At 43.3% G+C, this 19,202-nt stretch overlaps 1 protein-coding gene across 1 annotated transcript in view; it reads left to right on the forward strand.

Annotated features, from left to right (window-relative positions):
• The first annotated feature begins 962 nt into the window (after nt 1–962).
• The window catches only part of mdn1 (midasin AAA ATPase 1), a 239,387-nt gene continuing 221,147 nt past the window's right edge, over nt 963–19,202 (forward strand). The window contains exons 1-9 of the mRNA XM_072499762.1: nt 963–1,184; nt 3,485–3,708; nt 4,485–4,709; nt 5,942–6,049; nt 10,407–10,599; nt 14,487–14,696; nt 15,325–15,456; nt 16,385–16,488; nt 18,562–18,676. Coding sequence (XP_072355863.1) covers nt 1,089–1,184; nt 3,485–3,708; nt 4,485–4,709; nt 5,942–6,049; nt 10,407–10,599; nt 14,487–14,696; nt 15,325–15,456; nt 16,385–16,488; nt 18,562–18,676 — 1,407 coding nt within the window. The 5' untranslated portion in view covers nt 963–1,088. The remainder of the gene's footprint in view (nt 1,185–3,484; nt 3,709–4,484; nt 4,710–5,941; nt 6,050–10,406; nt 10,600–14,486; nt 14,697–15,324; nt 15,457–16,384; nt 16,489–18,561; nt 18,677–19,202) is intronic.

Raw genomic sequence — 19,202 nt, forward strand, 5'->3', positions numbered from 1 at the left:
GTTGCGAAATTCCCCTCGAAGGCTGGGGCTAAGCTTGGGCAGGATGTCTCCACTTTCAAATCCACCAGGGACTAAGATTCCTATCTGTGTGGAGGAAAGAACAATAGAGTCAAACAGATAGAGTTTTATGTCGTCATGGCAATGTAATTCTTGGCACTTAGTAAGGTTTCTCTTCCACTGGGGAATCTTCACAGGAGGTGCACAATGAGTGCAGTCCATGGTCACATTTAAAAAAAGTTCGATTAATTCTCTGCATATTCTAAAAAGTCATTGCCTGCCTACTTTTAAAAGGTGTCAACATCCCCTTAATGCACTTTCTATTTTGACCACTGTTCTACGCGGTGGTATTTCAGATTAACAAATTATGAATTGAATTTTCCGCGGTGTTATTGTTTCATGTGGAAAGTTTTTAAAGTAATAAAGGTGTAAATAAAAACGTCATTTTATAAAGGGAGATTCCCTTGCGGATTATCTCCCTCACGAACATGATGTGAGGATGTTTTCAGTGCTCGGTGATGATTTGAGGGTTTTGTTTTGTATTTGGCACACATGGGGGGGGGGGGGGGGTGCGAGTTTATTAAAAGGCAATGTAAAATGCAATATCTGCAGCTTTTTATTTGGTACTGCGCAACATTAAAAGTCTGAGCGAATTGCATGGGTAAAAGCACAGGAATGCCAGCTTCGGTTACTTTGTTTGCTCGTGTGCCAAAAATAAATATGTGCTTTATTCGTGAAATGTCTGAAAGAAAGAATTAACAAAACATCTCAAAATGCTTGACAGGAAAGTGCAAATGATATTGACATTCTCTGCAGAGAATGCACCCCGAGGTGCTTCAAACACAGCAATGCGAACATCAGCAATTGTGCCAAATGAGTGCATTGAAAGAGGAGGGGGAGGGGCGGTTAATCAGCTTTAAATGTGCATGTGCCCCGGAAGTGTTCTTCTCAGTCTCTTCCACGTGTGAATGTGTTGCAGTTTGTAGCAGGAGCCGGACCTCCAGAACATGCCGGCGCCGCTGCTGTTGCAGCCGGCTGCTTAACTTTCTCCCTCCTTGCCCGCGCCGGAGTCGCGCACGCAGCGCCCCAGGATGGAGAGCTCGCAGCTCCACCTGTCCTCCCTCGCGCTGATGGCCAGGCTGAACGACAGGAGCCGCAGCGAGCTGAGCAAGTTCCTCAGCAGGCAGGTGAGTGCGAGCTGGGGACGGGAGTCTGCGTGTTGCACGCGCGCGCCTCCCAGGACGGCCGGACCGAGGGAACTCGGCCTTTCCAGGTCGGGAGATGTTGCAATTGCCGATGGCAGCGAGTTGGATTTCGGCAGATTACCCCGCAAACTAATGCAGAGATAGAAGAGAGTGCCTTGCGCAGCTCACTCACTACATGCCCTTCACATTTCCGCAGCAGGCAGGTCGGGCTTGTCACTCGGATTTGGATTGCTGGCCTTGCCCGTTACTTCTCCCACATTAAACCACGCGTCGCTGTTTTGTGTCGGGACCGCTAACTGGAAAGTTAAATCCTTTTATTGTGTGGTGCCTGAATTCCCCACGGCGGCATTCTTCTGAGAACATTATTATATTAATATGTAGCCTGGTGTGTGTGTGTTTTTTTTTAATGCATTCAAGGAATGTGGGAGCGCTGGTTAAACCCGGCATTTATTGCCCCATCTCTTGGTTGCCCTTCCGGAGGTGGTAGTGTGAGCTGCCGCCTTGAACCGCTGCGGTCCCGGAGGTGTGGTACACCCCGCAGTGCTATTGCGGGGGAGGGAGTTCCAGGATTTTGACCCAGTCACCATGAAGGAGCGGTCACAGGTTTCCAAGTTACCTGGAGGGCGTAGGGGGGGGGGGGGGGAAATGGTACAGTTATTCGACTGTAGTGTACTTTACACACGTGAGAGACCAGACGAGTTATGAACAAGGCCTTTTATTGGCCTTGATTCCAGTTATATCTGGGCTTCTGATGTATGCAGCTCGCACACCAGACTGCTCTGCTTCCTGAGCTGTACAGACAATTCTACTTCACATTTAAGATGTAGGAAATTACCAGTCACTTGTTACTAATTATCTATGTCCAATCAAGACTTCTATCGATTAGGTTTACACCATGCATAGTATATGAGAATTAACCAATCACATCAAAAATCTGTGTGCTTAATTAAACTATCCCATGTTGTCTTGCAATTATTTATCTCCGGCTCCCCATTATCAAGAATATGGCTGTCATTCCTACTGACGTCTGACTTCTAGTTCATTTCTCAAGATAAAAATGGCCTGCTGCAATAACAATTCTAGATATTTATGTCTCTTGCCAGACAGCTTGGTATCGCTGAAAAGACTCCATTGTTCCCTTGCTATTCTTGATAAAGACCATCTGCAGGCTTATCTTTCCTGGCCCCATCACCAGTGGGATGTGTCCTTGGGCATGCTTCCTGGAGCTGACAACTTCAGCTAAACAGTTTGTGAGAGAGATTTGGTGAGTTCCTGCCATATAAATACTGTGGCTGCAACAGCATGTCAGAGGGTAGGTGAGTAACTCATCTCCTGACTCTCCAAAGCCTGTCCAGTCTACAAGGCACAAGTCAGGAGTGTGAAGGAATATACACTCCCTTGCCTGTATCAATGCAACTCCAACAACACAAGAAGCTGGACACCATCCAGTTCAACGCAACTCACCTGATTGCTACTCTTTCCACAAACACTCATTGCCTCCACCGTCGACATAGTGGCAGGATTTGAAAGAATGTTGAGGGGAGTAGGGACAGTTCTTTGGCCTGGCTTTACTGTCTTGAGGGAATGGGATTTGGCAGAAATGGGGATTGGCCAGCTGATGATTCATTGGTGTCTGTTAAGGAAGGGAGAGAACCAGCAGAGTGTAATTTGGTGTTACCTCTGCCAATTTGAACATGGATTCCCTGGGAAATGATTGAATTTGAATGGAACAGGGCATGTTTTTGAGAGATTTTAAAGGCAGCATCTTGAGTTGGAGGCTATTTAAATAAAAAAACCAAATAGACTGATCACATGAATCATTAAATTTAAATGCTACAGTAATGATGAACCCAAGAACTTAAAGCATCCATTGTCTGCAGGGTAGGTTACAAAGCAGACCCATTAGGATGAAGAAATTTGTTTAGCAGTCCAATATAAAGATTTTTTTAAAATTGAGGCTCTCGTTAGAACAATGCAATTACACAGCAATATATAATTTAGAATTATAGAAGGATAGGGGCAGTAGTTGGGAGATTTGCAGAATTTGAAGAGAGAACCAGCAGGGTGTAAGATTTGGAAAAGTGAATAAGCAAAACCTGTTTTGGAGGTTGAGGGGAATTGAGGCAGGAAGTATGTTCAAGATTATATTGAATAGATGGAAGATCTATTCTAATTATCGTCAAAAGTGCCTCCACTCATAATTGGTTATTATTAACAACATTATGTGGATGATCACTCTTATCTCTTTTCTTACTCCCCCTCCCCCACCGCCATCTATGTAGATTTGGAGCGAGCAGGATCGGCAGTGTATCCTTAACACGTTAGCCCAGCTACTGTTGGATAAAGAATGCACGCTGCTGATTGGACGTCAACTCCGACCTTTGCTACTGGATCTTCTTGAACGCAATGTTCAGACTATTAAAGGAGCTGTATTCAACCATGATCTCCACGAGAGACTGTGTGTGGCGATGAGCAAGCTTATTGATATCAGCCCTGATGTCATTTTGTAAGTCATTCCTGTTGTAACCCTGAAATCCGTAGACTCTAGATGTTTGGGTTGCTGTTGTATAGAATCTGATCATTTACCATTTTGTTTCCACTGATAATGTCGAGTGATTTGCAAGGGTGCTTGTGTTGCGACAGAGGGCAACATGAAGTCATTCCTTTATGTGCCTCCGTGATGAGGAATAAGCAGATCTCTCGATATAAATACCCTTGCTGGGGCTCAGCTGGTCCTTTGGAGATGCCTACAAGTATGGCACTTTCAAGAGGAATCATAGATGCACTTTGCAAAGGGATTTCAATGCAGATTCTCTTGCATTTCCAGCTCTAGGTTTCCTTTGTCCCAACTAATATATTTAAGCATGCACAACTCCAGTACTTGAAAAAACTATTTTTTCAACTCTGGCATGTATTGTGATGTAGATTTATGTCACTTTAATTTTGATTTGTGGGTAGAAATGTCTGCCTATCATAATAAGGTGATTGCAGAGGAGCACAAGCTGTCCATGTGGTAAAACTATTCCCACAGAGCTGTTGGATAGTAAATTCCAGGGTTTTCTTCCAGTTACTGAGGGGATGGCAGCATACGTTCAAGTAAGGATGGTGTCTGATATGAGGGGGGGGGTTAATTGGATGGTGGTGGTTTTCCTATGCATCTACTGCCCTAGTCCTCTGGAGCATCTGGCTCTTGTGCAGTTTCTAGACATTTCAGAGAATGAAGGAAGTTTATTTTCGTGCAATGACACATTAAAACATCTGCTACCTGTTTGTCTCTTGAAGATTTGCACTGAGATACTTTAAGGATTCTCCACCAGTATTCCAGAGGCTGTTTTTGGAGAGTTCAGATTCCAGTACAGTCCGTTATGGTCGAAAACGCATGAAACTCCGAGACCTGATGAGTGCGACTTGCAGACTCCTGAAAGAAAACTGGACAACGTTCAGTGAATTATGGGATTGGAGTGTATGCATTCCATTGTTGAGAAGTCATGACACCTTGGTCCGCTGGTATGTATACGACTCTCTGTTTAATGCCTGTGGTTGAGTATTATCGTGTGGTGGTAAATAAAACCAATTTGTTTGAACTATTCAATAACATTTGAGTGCTCTTAGGCTAAAGATGCCTTGGATCTTTTTATTGTCAACTTTCAAATAGTACCTGTCCTTTGCCATTTAGCATTTTAGGGTTCAATATTTTGCTCACCAAATTGAAAATCTAGTTAAATGAATCAGTTGCAATGGCTAGCCAAATAATTGGGACTGGTTCAGTTGGCTGGACCGCTGGTTCATGATGCAGAGTGAGGCCAACGGCGCAGGTTCAATTCCCGTATCGGCTGAGGTTATTCATGAAGTCCTGCCTCCTCAACCTTGCCCCTCGGCCGAGGTGTGATGATCCTGATAAGCTTTCCCCTGAGCCTATGGTCATCTGGGACCAAGATGACTTTTACTTTTTAGATTGAAGAACCTTCAAGAGGAAAAAATATAAAATCACTTGACTTGTAGAATTTGGTCTTTTACTACTGGACTTGGTGTAAATTTAAACCAGAATGACTAGATGAATGCCTGCTGGCTGACTGTCATCAGTGTTTTATCAAATTCCGAGTGGACACTAGTCCCACAGTACAAAATGTGTTCCCTACTTCCAGAATTGAGCCACAAATTGGCAATCTCGCTAGTCTGAGGTGAGGAAATGGAAAATTGTGAAACTTATGTAATTATGCATGCTCTTTCTGATATTGGTGTCTGGAAATGGTGTCTCACCTGGATTATGACTTTGACACCAAAAAAGACAAGTAATCACTTGTTTGCAAAACAAGTGTAAGAGCTGTCCAATGCACTAGACAGGTGCCTGCTTTTCTTTCTCACCTTATTTCTGGGTAAAATAAAGTGCAGTGACATGTTTTCCACTTTTTGTGCAAACAGTTTGACTGCATAATTGTGTTGAAATTATTTACTACTGATTGCAACTTCACCTCCAGAGCATTCTTTTGTTTTTGATGTACTGGGGCATGGCATGGAATATTCCTTGTAGCTTCTTCATGAAAGCTATTGTATACGTTTAGATTTTGAAATGCATGACAGATGGGATTTGCAGCAGAAACCAAAGTGGGAAATATGCCTTGTGCCTGCAAAACTATTATCTGGCTCCTTGCTGTTGAAGTTTGTGCTTGTCTGTTGCTTAATATGGCTGAGTACATTTACCCATTGAAATATTATATATTAACCATTTTTCCTTTCAGGTACACAGCGAGATGTCTTGCTGTTGTAACAAACATGAATGATGAACAGAAGAACCATTTCTTCAAGAAAATTCTCACTACGGAAGAATTGACAAATTTTAGACTCCAGTAAGTTTCCCAAGCCAAGGTTACAACTAAACAAAAGAGAACCTGCTCCAACTGTGTTCTTTTTATTAGGTAAAATTGTGAATTGTCACTGCAACTTTATCGTTGCGACAGTCAGTGATATATTTTACCTAACATAATCCGAATCGAAATTGGGCCGTGGACATGGAGAACCATCTAGGAGTTTGATGGCAATGGTTTGTGTGTAATGCAGGCACATATAACTTGTGGCATGTGCTTGTTAAAATAAATGTCCCTCAGTGAGAAAGATAGATCAGATTTTATATTAATTTTATGAAGCTTTTTCCAGTATGGGCATGTTTCAAACACTGACAGGAGGAAATGTCACTTGATCCAACTGGTGTCTGGGAAACATTCTTGTCAGAAGCTTCTTGATGATGATCTTGTTGAATAATTATTTCAAGATAAACTAGCAAAGAATGACTAAAAATAATGAGGGAGACATTCAATACTGTGAGCAATTTTGGGCCCCACACCTCAGGAAGGACATACTGGCACTGGAGCGGGTCCAGCGGAGATTCTCACGGATGATCCCAGGAATGGTAGGCCTAACATACGATGAACGTCTGAGGATCTTGGGATTATATTCATTGGAGTTTAGGAGGTTGAGCGGAGATCTAATAGAAACTTACAAGATAATGAATGGCTTAGATAGGGTGGACGTAGGGAAGTTGTTTCCATTAGCAGGGGAGACGAGGACTCCGGGGCACAGCCTTAGAATAAAAGGGAGTCACTTTAGAACAGATGAGAAGAAATCTCTTCAGCCAGAGAGTGGTGGGTCTGTGGAATTCATTGCCACAGAGGGCGGTGGAGGCCGGGACGTTGAGTGTCTTTAAGACAGAAGTTGATAAATTCTTGATTTCTCGAGGAATTAAGGGCTATGGAGAGAGAGCGGGTAAATGGAGTTGAAATCAGCCATGATTGAATGGTGGAGTGGACTCGATGGGCCGAATGTCCTTGCGTCCGCTCCTATGCCTTATGGTCTTACGAGAAAGATAGCTAGAAATGCTAGAACAGATTATTTTTCCTGCATTTATTTTATAAAGATGAAAGACTATAGGTCCCTTGGAGGATGAGATTGGGAAATGAGCAAATACAGGAAGCATTGAGCAGGTATTTTGGTATTCGCTGTAGAACACAGAAAAAATATTCCAGAACATACAAAAGTAGGGAGGCTATCCTTCAGTTGTACAGGGCATTGGTGAGACCATACCAGAATATCGTGTACAGCGTTGTCTCCTTATTTGAGGAAAGATGTAAATGCGTTAGAAGCAGTTGCGAGGTTTACTAGACCAGTACCAGGAATGGGCGGGTCATCTTATCAGGAAAGGTTAGAGGTTAGGTTTGTCCACTAGACTTGCGAAAAAGAGGTGACTTGATCAAAACCTTTAAGATCCTGAGGGGTACAGATAGACAGGGTGGATGTGGAGAGGATGTATCCTCTTGTCAAATCTAGAACTAGGATTTTAAAAATAAGGGGTCAGAATTTAAAACAAAAGGTTAGATGTTTTTGCAACTCAGTTCCTTGAGAGGCAATGGAAGCAGAATCTTTGAATATTTTTTAAAGCAGAGCAAGATGGAACAAGGGAGGGATGAAAGGTTACTGGATGTATGTAGGAATGTGGGGTTTTTAAGTTACAAGCAGATCTGCCATAATCTTGTTGAACAATGGAGCAGGCTCGAGAGCTCAAAATAATTGAGTACTTTAAATTTATTTGAAGAAAGACAAAAATCAAGCTGGTTTAGCACACTGGGCTAAATAGCTGGTTTTTAAAGCTTACCAAGGCAGGCCAGCAGCATGGTTCCATTCCCGTACCAGCCTCCCCGAACAGGTGCCGGACTGTGGCAACTTGGGGCTTTTCACAGTAACTTCATTGAAGCCTACTTGTGACAATAAGCAATTTTCATTTTCGGGTGCTGTTACCTACAAGGCTGTAGACTGGAAGTTGGAATCTGACAGAAGTTTTTTCTTGGAACACAAGAACTCTGAACAGGAGTAGGCAATTTAGCCTCTAGAGCCTGTCTAATTTTTTTGGATTTAGCCACACACTTAGCAATGAATTGTGTTGAGCAAAATAGATTAATTTTTGTCCATCTTGGTTGGTCCCCAGATTACACTGCACTGAGTAAACTGGTGATAATTGGTACTAATCGTTTTACCATAACCAATGCAAAATACTTTATATTGGTATGTCCACTCACTGCACATACTCTACTTTTGTTTTTTTTTTAAATTTCACTTGGAATTTGTAACTAGCCTTCAAACTTGGACTGGGCAGGACGATACTGATGCCAGCTGGTTAGTCTTTGCAATATGTTACTTGATGGGTGGCATGGTAGTGCAGGGTTAGCACTGTTGTTTCACAGCACCAACGACCCAGGATTGACTCCTGGCTTGGTCACTGGGTTTTCTCTGGGCGCTCTAATTTCCACCTGCAGTTTATTCACTTTGGCGGCAAAAACGGGAAGGCAGATTATTATCTGAATGGTGGCAGTTTAAGAAAAGGGGAAGTGCAATGAGACTGGGTGTCAAGGTGTACCAGTCACTGGTTTGCAGGTACAGCTGGCGGGGAGGAATGCTAATGGCATCTGACCTTTATAGCAAGAAGATTTGAGTATAGGGGAAGGGATTTATTACTGCAGTTATACAGGGCCTTGGTGAGGCCACACCTTGACTATTGTGGCAGTTTTGGTCTCCCTAGTTTGAGGAAGGACATTCTTGCTATTGAGGGTATCCAGCCAAGGTTCACTAGACTAATTCCTGGGATGGCAGGACTTGCATATGAAGAATGGGCTTGTACTCACTGGCATTTAGAGTATAAAAACAACTGGCAAGTCCTGCTGCAGTTGTATAGAACCTTGGTACAGCCGCACTTGGAATATTGCGCACAATTCTGATCGTCACACTACCAGAGGAGGTTTACCAGAATGTTGCCTGGTCTGGAGGGTGTTAGCTATGTGGAGAGACTGAATAGACTCTTACTGTTTTCATTAGAAAGACAAGAGGTTGAGGGGTGACCTGATAGAGGTCTACAAGATTATGAGGTGCATGGATAGAGTGGATGGACAGACACACTCTTTCCCAGAATGGAGGGGTCAGTCACCAGGGAGCATATGTTTAAGGTCCGTGGGGCAAAGTTCTGAAGAGACACGTGAGGCAGGTTTTTTATGCAGAGGGTGGCGAGCGCTTGGAACGCGTTGCCACGGGAGGTTGTGGAAGCAAATACATTAACGGCATTCAAAAAGCATCTTGACAAACACGTGGATAGGATGGGTATAGAGGGATACAGCTCAAAGTTCTGAGGGTATTGGCAAAGGTTGTTATCATGAATGGTACAGGCTTGGAGGGCCGAAGGGCCTGTTCTTGTGGTGTATTGTTCTTTGAGAGGGGATCTCAGAGAAACATAAAATCCTGATGGGACTGGACAGGCTAGATGTAGGAAGAATGTCCCCTATGTTGGGGACATCCAGAACTAGGGGTCACAGCCTAAGAATAAGGGATAAACCATTCAGGACTGAATCGAGGAAGAACTTTTTCTCTCAAAGTTGTGGAATTCTCTACCATAGAAAGCTGTTGGGACCAGTTCATTGGAAATATTCAAGAGGGAGCTAGATGTGGCCCTTGTGACTAAAGGAATCAAGGGATATGGAGAGAAAGCGGGAGTGGGATACTGAATTTGCATGATCAGCCACTATGATATTGAATGGCTCGAAGTGCCAAATGACAAACTCCTGCATCTATTTTCTATGTTTCTCCCACAAGTCCTGAAAGACGTGCTTGTTGGGTGAATTAGACATTCTGAATTCTCCCTCGATGAACCATCAGGCATGTGTGGTGACTGGGGGATTTTCATAGTAACCTCATGACCATGTTAATGTAAGCCTACTTGTGACACTAATTAATATTTTTATGATGTTTTGCACTTTACCAAAACCATGCAGGTAGGCAGACCGACAATAATTCATTGTAAATGAAGCTTGTGGTCTTGATAACTGAAAGTTGCTTCTGTCCTGTACAGCATAATTTAGTTACAAACTTTGTGATTTTTATGCTTGACATTCTGAAGACAAAGAAAGTCAAGTTAAAAATTATGTTGTCCAAATGGTGGTGTATGCATATACACACTCTTATCAATATGGTTCTTTTTTCATTCTCATTGCTGTGTGGAGCAGGATTCAAGTTCAAGACCATTTTCATTTTGAAAATGAACTTTGCATATATTTCTGCCTTCTCATTTTTATGTCTGTGATTCAGTGCCCCTATTGATGTGAAACTTTAGATCTGTGATTTAGTTCTGCCATTATTAATTTTTTTTTTTACATGCATTTTGCCTCCAAGGTTGTTGGAAGAAGATCTATCTCTCAATGTGGAGAAGGCTTTGGTTCTGGCAAATCCAAAGACAACAATGTGGCAGAAAGCGAGACAATTAACACATACACAAGGGCACATAATGTCTGGAGATTTGTCTGCGAATGTTGTTGCCGTGTGTGGAGTAGTGTTACCAAGGAAACAACTTGTCCACCAGGACCAGGTTAAACATTTATTTTAGAATTTTACTTTCTCAAAATAAGGGTTTTGGAATCTTTAGTGAGTGCTAAACGATGAATAACATTTTCAAGAGGTTTTACATTACATTAGTCATCTCACTGATTCAAAATGTTGATGCTTTTGTCAACTTTAATGTTTTCTACAAACTGCTCAGCCATGCGGCCATTGTAAGTAGGTGTTCAGAGATTCTGAGGCAGCTTTGTAGATAAATACATAGCCGATTGTAGTTTGGATTCTCCGTATAGCACGATCCATTGGTGAATTCTTTTGCCTTTGGCAGGTTGTCTGCCTCTTTTTCTTTATGCCCTTTCCTCTCCTGCCTTGTAAAGGCAACATAGGATGCACAGCACAGAAACTGACCATTTAACCCAACCAGCCACGGTCATTCCTGTGCGCAGCCAGGGTGTTTGGTGGTGCGGCTGGAAGGTATCACGAGAAGGCCCTGGACGTTTCTTGGTGTAAATGCAGGATGTGATTGTTCCCTCCCTTTGTCAGTGGCAGGCTGCACTTCCCACCATGCACCGGCAGGAACTTCCTTGTTGGTACAGGGGTTAGCACTGCTGCCTCATAGCGCCTGGAACCCAGGTTCGATTCCGACCTTGGCTGACTATCAGTGTGGAATTTGCACATTCTCCCCATGTCTGCTTGGGTTTCCTCCCACAGCCCAAGATGTGCAGGTTAGGTGAATTAGCGATGATAAATTGCCCCTCTGTGTCCAAGGTAGGGTGCTCTTTCAGAGGGTTGGTGTCAAATGGCCTGCTTCCCCAAAAGGATTCTATGATTTGTATATCATTATTGGGGCCACGTGCTGGAATCATATATCGCCTCACCGTTAACTCTCTCGTGGCATGATGCACGACTGAATTCCAAAGGTGTGGACCTGGTGAGCAGAACGCTGGAGTTGAGTGTACTCTAGTTAATGCAGTGCTTGTGGAGTGGCTCCATGTGTTGGGAGTGGGGGGGTGGTGTGTCTGCACATCAGCTTCTTCGTGGCTGCCTTGTGGCGCTGGGGCACAGGCTTCAATGAAGGGATGGGAATCCTGGGGCATAGAATTTACGATGCAGAAGGAGGCCACATTGCCCATAGAGTCTGCATCGACCCCCACCTCCACTCTATTCCTGTAACCCCACCCAAATGTTTTGGAGACTTGAGGGCAATTTAGCATGGCCAATTCATCTAAGCTCCACATCTTTGGACAGTGGGATAAAACTGGAGCACCCAGAGGCAACCCATCTAGACACGGGGAGAACTTGCAGACTCTGCATAGACAATGATCCAAGCCAAGAGTTGGAATCTGGGACCCTGGTGCTGTGAAGCCAGTGCTAAGCACTCTGCTATCGTGCTGCCAAGTATGCTTCCTCGGTTTGGCAGTCTTGACTTCCCAGCGGATTCCTCTGACTTGGAAGTATGCTAGCTGTGCACGGTGGCCTGATTATTCAAGCGCTGAGGTGATGGCGGGGTGGGTAAATCATAGGCCACCCACCAGCGATCTGCCATGAAATCTATGCCTCTATGTTTTTTGGTTTTTTTTACCCAAAGTGCTGCACAATATGATGTTTAAAAAGGTGTTTTCTGATCAAACGCCACTTTACCTGCCCAAAATCAGACTTTGCCCATTTTTGGGGTGATTCTGCTCTTGCTGCACAGAAATTAGGCTATTTGGCCCATTTATTAAAAAAAAAAAAGAAATTTCAAGTACCTGATTTTTTAAATTCTCCAATTAAGGGGCAATTTAGCATGGCTAATTCACCTAGCCTGCACATTTTTGGGTTATGGTGGTGAGACCCATCCAAACACTGGGAGAATATGCAAACATGACCTGAGGCCGGGATCGAACCCAGGTCCTCAGTGCTGTGAGGCAGCGGTGCTGAACGCTGTGTCACTGTGCTGCCCTTGATTTGGCCCATCATAATGTACTGATTCTCTGAAGGATTAATCTTTTCATCCCAAAAGCAATTGTAAATCTATCTTAACCTACATTAGATTTCCTACATTTGTGTAATTTATGCTGTCAGCTTCCTGACTTTTCAAAGTCTTTTCCCACAGTATTAGTTTGAATCCACCTGTGGTGTTTTATGAACTCCACACCAGTCTATTCTACTCCTCGGATTGCCCATTTCATCAAGTCGCAGTGTTGATTCGGAAGCCTCCCCAGATCACAGTTGCTGACCTTGAAGATATCCATGACTGGATAGCTTCAGGAATGTGGAAGTTTCAAGGAGCGGTGCAGTGGTTAGCACTGCTGCCAACAGCACTGACAATCTGAGTTTGATCCCAGTCCTAGGTCAATGTCCATGTGGAGTTTGCGCATTCTCCCGTGTCTGCGTGCGTCTCGCCCCCACAACCCAAAGATGTGCAGTGTAGGTGGATTGGCCACACTAAAATTGCCCCTTAATTGGGAGAAAAAAATAATCGGGTGCTCTAAATTTAAAGGAAAAAAAATAACAACAAGGAATGGGGAAGTTTCTGCATTCTCCAACTCCAGGTCATGTGACCCTGAGAACCTCATTCTCCCAATGTTCTGGAGTATTTCCATCCTTGGATATCTGATGCTGTTACACGTTCTTTGGATGCCACATGAATCTAGGAGAGCTTGCCTTTTGCATTCCATGTACACCCTGCAGGGCTCTCGTCACACTCTGAAGCAGTCCAAGTCACTAGAGCTAGGAAGAGTAGAACCATTATCCAGTTTTCCCAGCTGAAATGGTCATCAGGGAGATAACACTCCATTGGGGTGTTGAGTTGCAACTGCAAGAAAAAGTTCTCCTTTTCTTCATGTATGTCATTTTATTTGCAGCCATATCTGCACTTCAGCTCCCACATGGCAACCATGTGCTCCGTGCTGGTTTTCCAAGTTTTTGATTCTTTTAGGTCAGAATTTGTTGCCCATCTTCACCTTTTCCGACTTGTTCGTCAAGTTGAGAATCTCAATGCAAGCAGTTGGAGATATTTCCTGGCTACAGGGTCACCCTGCGTGCATACTGCAAAGGGGAATGCCCATACTGCTTCAGTATTATACATCATAGGCTTCATTTGAAACTAAACTCTCCAAACTGCATATACACCTCCGGTGAATACTTTCTAAAGCTAACTCTACTACTGTGCGCTGCTCCTGTTTGTACACTACTAGTCACCCGTTATCAGGTTAAGCTTGCAATTTTTTGCACTGCTCAGAATTTCATTCTTTGTCTTGCAAAAAATATCAATTCTATAAAGGATATTGCAATTATATTTGGTGCAGCAGATTACTAATTCATATTTTTGACAGTGATTGTGGCCTACTTATCTAGAGGTTTGTGTTAACATTTATGTAAATAGTTAAGGGGTTTTGAAGCACAAGGTAATTGAATGACCGTGAAAGATTTCAAAATGCTGTCCTCGTTGGCAGTGGATGTAATGCTACTTTTCAAGTCTGAATTTTCTGGAGTTTTGAAATCCGAACATGGTGCCCCAACTTGTAACTGCAGCTCTTTGTATTTGCGTGTCTATCGTGGCACAATGGTTGGCAGTGCTGCCTCACTACGCCAAGGACCTGGGTTTGATTCTGACCTTTGGTGACTGTCTGTCTGTGTGGAGTTGGCACTTCCCGTGTCTGCGTGGGTTTCCTCCTCTAGTCCAGAGATGTGCAGGTTAGGTGGATTGGCCATTCTACATTGCTTGGTGTCCGAAAGGTTAGGTGGGGGTACTGGGATAGGGTGAGGGATTGGGCCTAGGCAGGGTCTTCCTTCAGAGTGTCGGTGCAGACTCGAGAGGCCGAATGGCTCCCTTCTGCACGGTATGGCTTCTATGATGACCAATTGTAAATTCGTGAAAATGTATTGTATTTTGAAACCCTTCTGTTTTTGACAGTATTTTCCTTTCCTTCTCAGCGTGTCTGTCAGTCGCTTGTATTAGTCGCTTCCACATATGGTTATCTACAGAACTTGGCAATTGCAGTAGTATCCCAGAATGCTGTACTTCTGGAAGGACCAATCGGTTGTGGTAAAACAACTTTAGTGGAATATTTAGCAGCCCTTACAGGTCGACAGAAGCCACCTGAATTTCTAAAAGTACAACTCGGAGACCAGACTGATAGCAAGGTATGTAATATGTAAATTCCTTCTTTTGAAAAGAGGGCAGCAGTGGAATTTGATTTTTTTTTTTGTTTTTTTGTTTCTGGGCTTTTCTGATGCCTGAGGTTCACATGAATAGTAGTCTGAGTTTTCCTTGGCTGAGATTAGCAACCCAGTTTTTCAGGATTTGTGGATTCAATCTTGTATTGTGGCACAGCCCAATTCACATGGTTTCCATTTTTTTCAATTTACGCAAGAAAAAGGATTTGCAGGTGGGTAGTTGGAAACCAACAGTACCAGCAACTGGGTCCAAGAATGCCCCAGTAGTATTTCAAATAAACTGCGCCTCCCTCCCCTCATTTTTCCCATCACCTTGTTTGTTTGTTTCTTTTCCACCCTCAAAAACTATGCATTTGAGAACAATATCTGGCCTCTTCAATTTGTTTTCGATTGAGAGCCTCACTGAAGAGATTATTTCACGATGTTACCATAAACTTGCACTGAAATGCTTGTGTCCAAATTTCTGTGTTCTCCTTTTTGTATCTGAGCTTGATTTATTGAACAGTAACATTTTGGACTAGAGAGGAAGTTGCATGTTTAATAATAATAATGAATCACTTAAATTTTGTTTCAAGGATTTATTTTTATGTTTTAGATGTTGATGGGAATGTATCGCTGTGCGGATGTTCCAGGAGAGTTTGTTTGGCAGCCAGGGTCCTTGACTCAAGCAGTAACTAATGGCTATTGGCTTCTCTTGGAGGACATTGACTATGCACCTTTGGATGTAGTATGTAACCCCTTGGAGCCTTTTACATTTGTGTAAAACTGTGGAATTGATAACTATAAACTTGTTCAATTTGTAATATGTGCATTGTCAGGCTACAGAGCTATTTAATTACCAGCTTGTATTCGGCATATACATGATTTACTACACACATCAGCAGTGCAGTAGTATGCAGAGTAGATTTTTTTTTTTATATAGGCCTGAATCTTCTAACCAAGGGAACAGTGAACAATGAGTTGTTGATGCGTCCTGGGATCCTAAGGAAGTCCTGACATGTGCGGAAGTGTGGTATTTGGGCAAGAAGTTTAAACTTCTAGTTGCTGCTTTTACCATGGAATTATTGCTGCATGGTCCCCTCTACAGTAGGATCAGATGGCCAGACGCACCGAGAGCTGGCCTGTTTGTGCTTTGCTTACACTTTTTTTACATAGATTTACTTTTTTTTTTATCAGATGGAAAACCTGCTGAAGAGCACAGCTTGATGCAAGTTAGGACATGCTCACAGTAATACTGCAATTAGCAGAATCGTTATGGGGCTTCTGTTTTGGTTTGGGTGTTCTGCTTAGCTGCTTGTGGGTATTTCCAATCTTTGGGACATGCTAGCTGTCTCTTGCATCTGACATGGATAGATGCAGACCTATCTGCCCATAAATAGAGCACGATCCTCCAATCAACCCTAATTCTAAATCTGTAGATTTTTCTGTTTAATTTTGTTTTGTACTTTTTAAAATGAATAGCAAATGTTCCTATCAAATTTGCCAATAGTTATGACTGGTTGATATGAAAGTTGCAACTAGCTTATTCTCAACGAGAGTTGGTTGGGATTCACTGCAGAATTGAAAAATTGTGTTTGGTGTACAGATACATGCATATCTACAATGATCATTTGGTTGCATATTTGTGTGGTACTTTACTCAAGTCTGCATTGCAGATATCTCTGCTGATACCTCTCCTGGAGACTGGAGAACTCCTGATTCCTGGCCATGGCGAATGCATAAAGGCAGCACCTGGATTCCAGTTTTTCGCGACTCGAAGGTTAGACACACACTAACAAAGATTGCCTTAATTATTTGGGAAAGACCATCCTTCTTGCTCAAGAGGATGTTGGCGAATTTTTTAAAAAAGCACATTTTCAAACTGTTCCCCACGTGTGAAGGCAAGATTGGAGATCAGCCACCTATGAAATGACTTGAGCCATTTCTTTAATGGGCAGCTGATCCAAAATGGCAGTTTATCTGAAATGCCAGTCTCACGCTTGGTGACAAATTGGAAGTTGACTCCCAAAAATACAGTTAAGACTGTAACACAGGAGCAGAATTAAACCATTTGGCCCATCGAGTCTGTTCCGCCATTCAATCATGGCTGATATTTTTCTCCCACCTTCTCTCCATAATTCCTGATCCCCTTAATCAAGAACCTATCTATCTCTGTCTTAAACACTGATTTTTGGCCTCCACTGCCTTTTAAAAAAGAATTTAAACAGTGCAGAAGGAGGCCATTCGGCCCATCGAGTCACCACTGACCGACTTAAGCCCACACTTGCACCTTATCCCCGTAACCCAATAACCCTTCCTAACCTTTTTTGGTCACTAAGGGCAATTTATCATGGCCAATCCACCTGCACGTCTTTGGACTGGGAGGAAACCAGAACACCCGGAGGAAACCCACACCGGCACGGGGAGAACGTGCAGACTCTGCACAGACAGTGACCCAGCGGGGAATCTAACCTTAGACCCTGGCGCTTTGAAGCCACAGTGCTAGCCACTTGTTTACAGACAGATACAGTTTTACAGAATTTACAGTGCAGAAGGAGGCCATTCGGCCCATCGAGTCTGCACCGGCTCTTGGAAAGAGCACCCTACCCAAGGTCAACACCTCCACCCTATCCCCATAACCCAGTAACCCCACCCAACACTAAGGGCAATTTTGGACACTAAGGGCAATTTATCATGGCCAATCCACCTAACCTGCACATCTTTGGACTGTGGGAGGAAACCGGAGCACCCGGAGGAAACTCACGCAGACACGGGGAGGATGTGCAGACTCCGCACAGACAGTGACCCAAGCTGGAATCGAACTTGGGACCCTGGCGCTGTGAAGCCACAGTGCTAATCACTTGTGCTACCGTGCTGTGAATCTGAGGCCAACACATCCTTCCTTTGATCCAGGGCCCAAAACTGCTCACAATATTCGAAATGGGGTCTGACCAGAGCCTTGTACAGCCTCAACAGTTTATCCTTGCTCTTGTATTCTAGCCCTCTCGACATGAATGCTAACATTGCATTTGCCTTCCTAACTGCTGACTGAACCTGCATGTTAACCTTAAGAGAACCGTGAACAAGGACTCCCAAGTCCCTTTGTGCTTCTGATTTACGAAGCCTTTTTTCCATTAGAAAATAGTCCATGCCTATGTTCTTCCGACCAAAGTGCATAACTTCTCACTTTTCCATATTGTATTTCATCTGCCACTTTGCCACTCTCCTAGCCTGTCCAAGTCCTTCTGCAGCCTCCCTGCTTCCATGTGTTCTATTCAGGGAACCGTGCAATCCAGAGTTTGCAATAAAACTATTTAGACTGCTTCTGTGTATATTTAAATTAAATTTCTTAAGTTTACTTGCGTTGCTCCCAGGTCTGCTCTGTCATTCTTCAACATGATTGGGTGGCTGGAGTCCATGAAGATTTTGGTTACCGTATTCTGTCCCCATTATCTAGGACATTGATACCTTTAGTGAGAGGGTTGTTTTCCAGAATGGAGGAGATAATGGTCAACCCGTTGTACTAAATGTTCTTCACTCATCTTTGCAAAATTCTCATTTATGAAAAACACTTGGAAATAAAGTAAATTTTGCTGTGGGTCTTGCGTTCAGTAACTTTACACTGAATACCAACTTGCATATTTTGTATTGAGTAAAGATGCAGAGAAATCCATGCCAGGCACCTTTTAACTAAGCTATATTTGCCTGCTGGAGTTACGACAAAACAAAACTGCCTTGTTGTAATTTATTACTGCAGAGAAACTTCTTTTGTGTGAGACAGAGTTGTGCCAAGTGCTTTTCCTTTCCTCATCTGCAAGTCACTGAGTTTGAGTTTGTATGTTACCTTTTCTAGGTTGTTCAGCAGTAGTACTGGTTGGTATAGACAGCAAAACAGTCATGCAACTTTGCTGGACAAACTCTGGACAAAAATCCAGTTGGACAACATGAACAGGGCAGAACTGAAGGAAGTGAGTTCATTTTACTTCAGTCAAATCCTTTCATCAGTTTACTGTTCTGATTCTATTGCGACAATCCCCTTTTTCTACCTTCATACCCAATGCTAACCCTCAAAGTTACATCTGGGTTTTGAGACCAATGGGATAGGTGTAATTCTCCAAACCTCTTTGTGCTTCATTATGTACTGACCTGCTCTGCGTTATCCAAGTCTTCCTCTACCTGTCACAAGCTGCATGTAATTGTGTCCCCCTGCACCACTATTGCAGACAATCATTGTGCATCATTGCACACCTGAGGCACCTTGGGCCTTAGCAGTTGCCACATGAGGCCATTTGCCCTATAGTCGTGTTGACTCTGAAATCCAAAGCTTTCCACTGTCATGTCACTCTTTATCTCCCTGTATTTTCCTAATTTTTTTTTTTTTGAAGCTGGCATAATTTCTGCCCCAACTATTCCATGAGGTAAAGCAGTCTATCCTTTTAACCTTCAGTGGTTAGCATTGTTTCATTACAGCACCAGGGACCTGGGTTCGGTTCC

Source organism: Scyliorhinus torazame, chromosome 4 (assembly GCF_047496885.1).
Source record: "Scyliorhinus torazame isolate Kashiwa2021f chromosome 4, sScyTor2.1, whole genome shotgun sequence".
Taxonomy (NCBI): domain Eukaryota; kingdom Metazoa; phylum Chordata; class Chondrichthyes; order Carcharhiniformes; family Scyliorhinidae; genus Scyliorhinus; species Scyliorhinus torazame.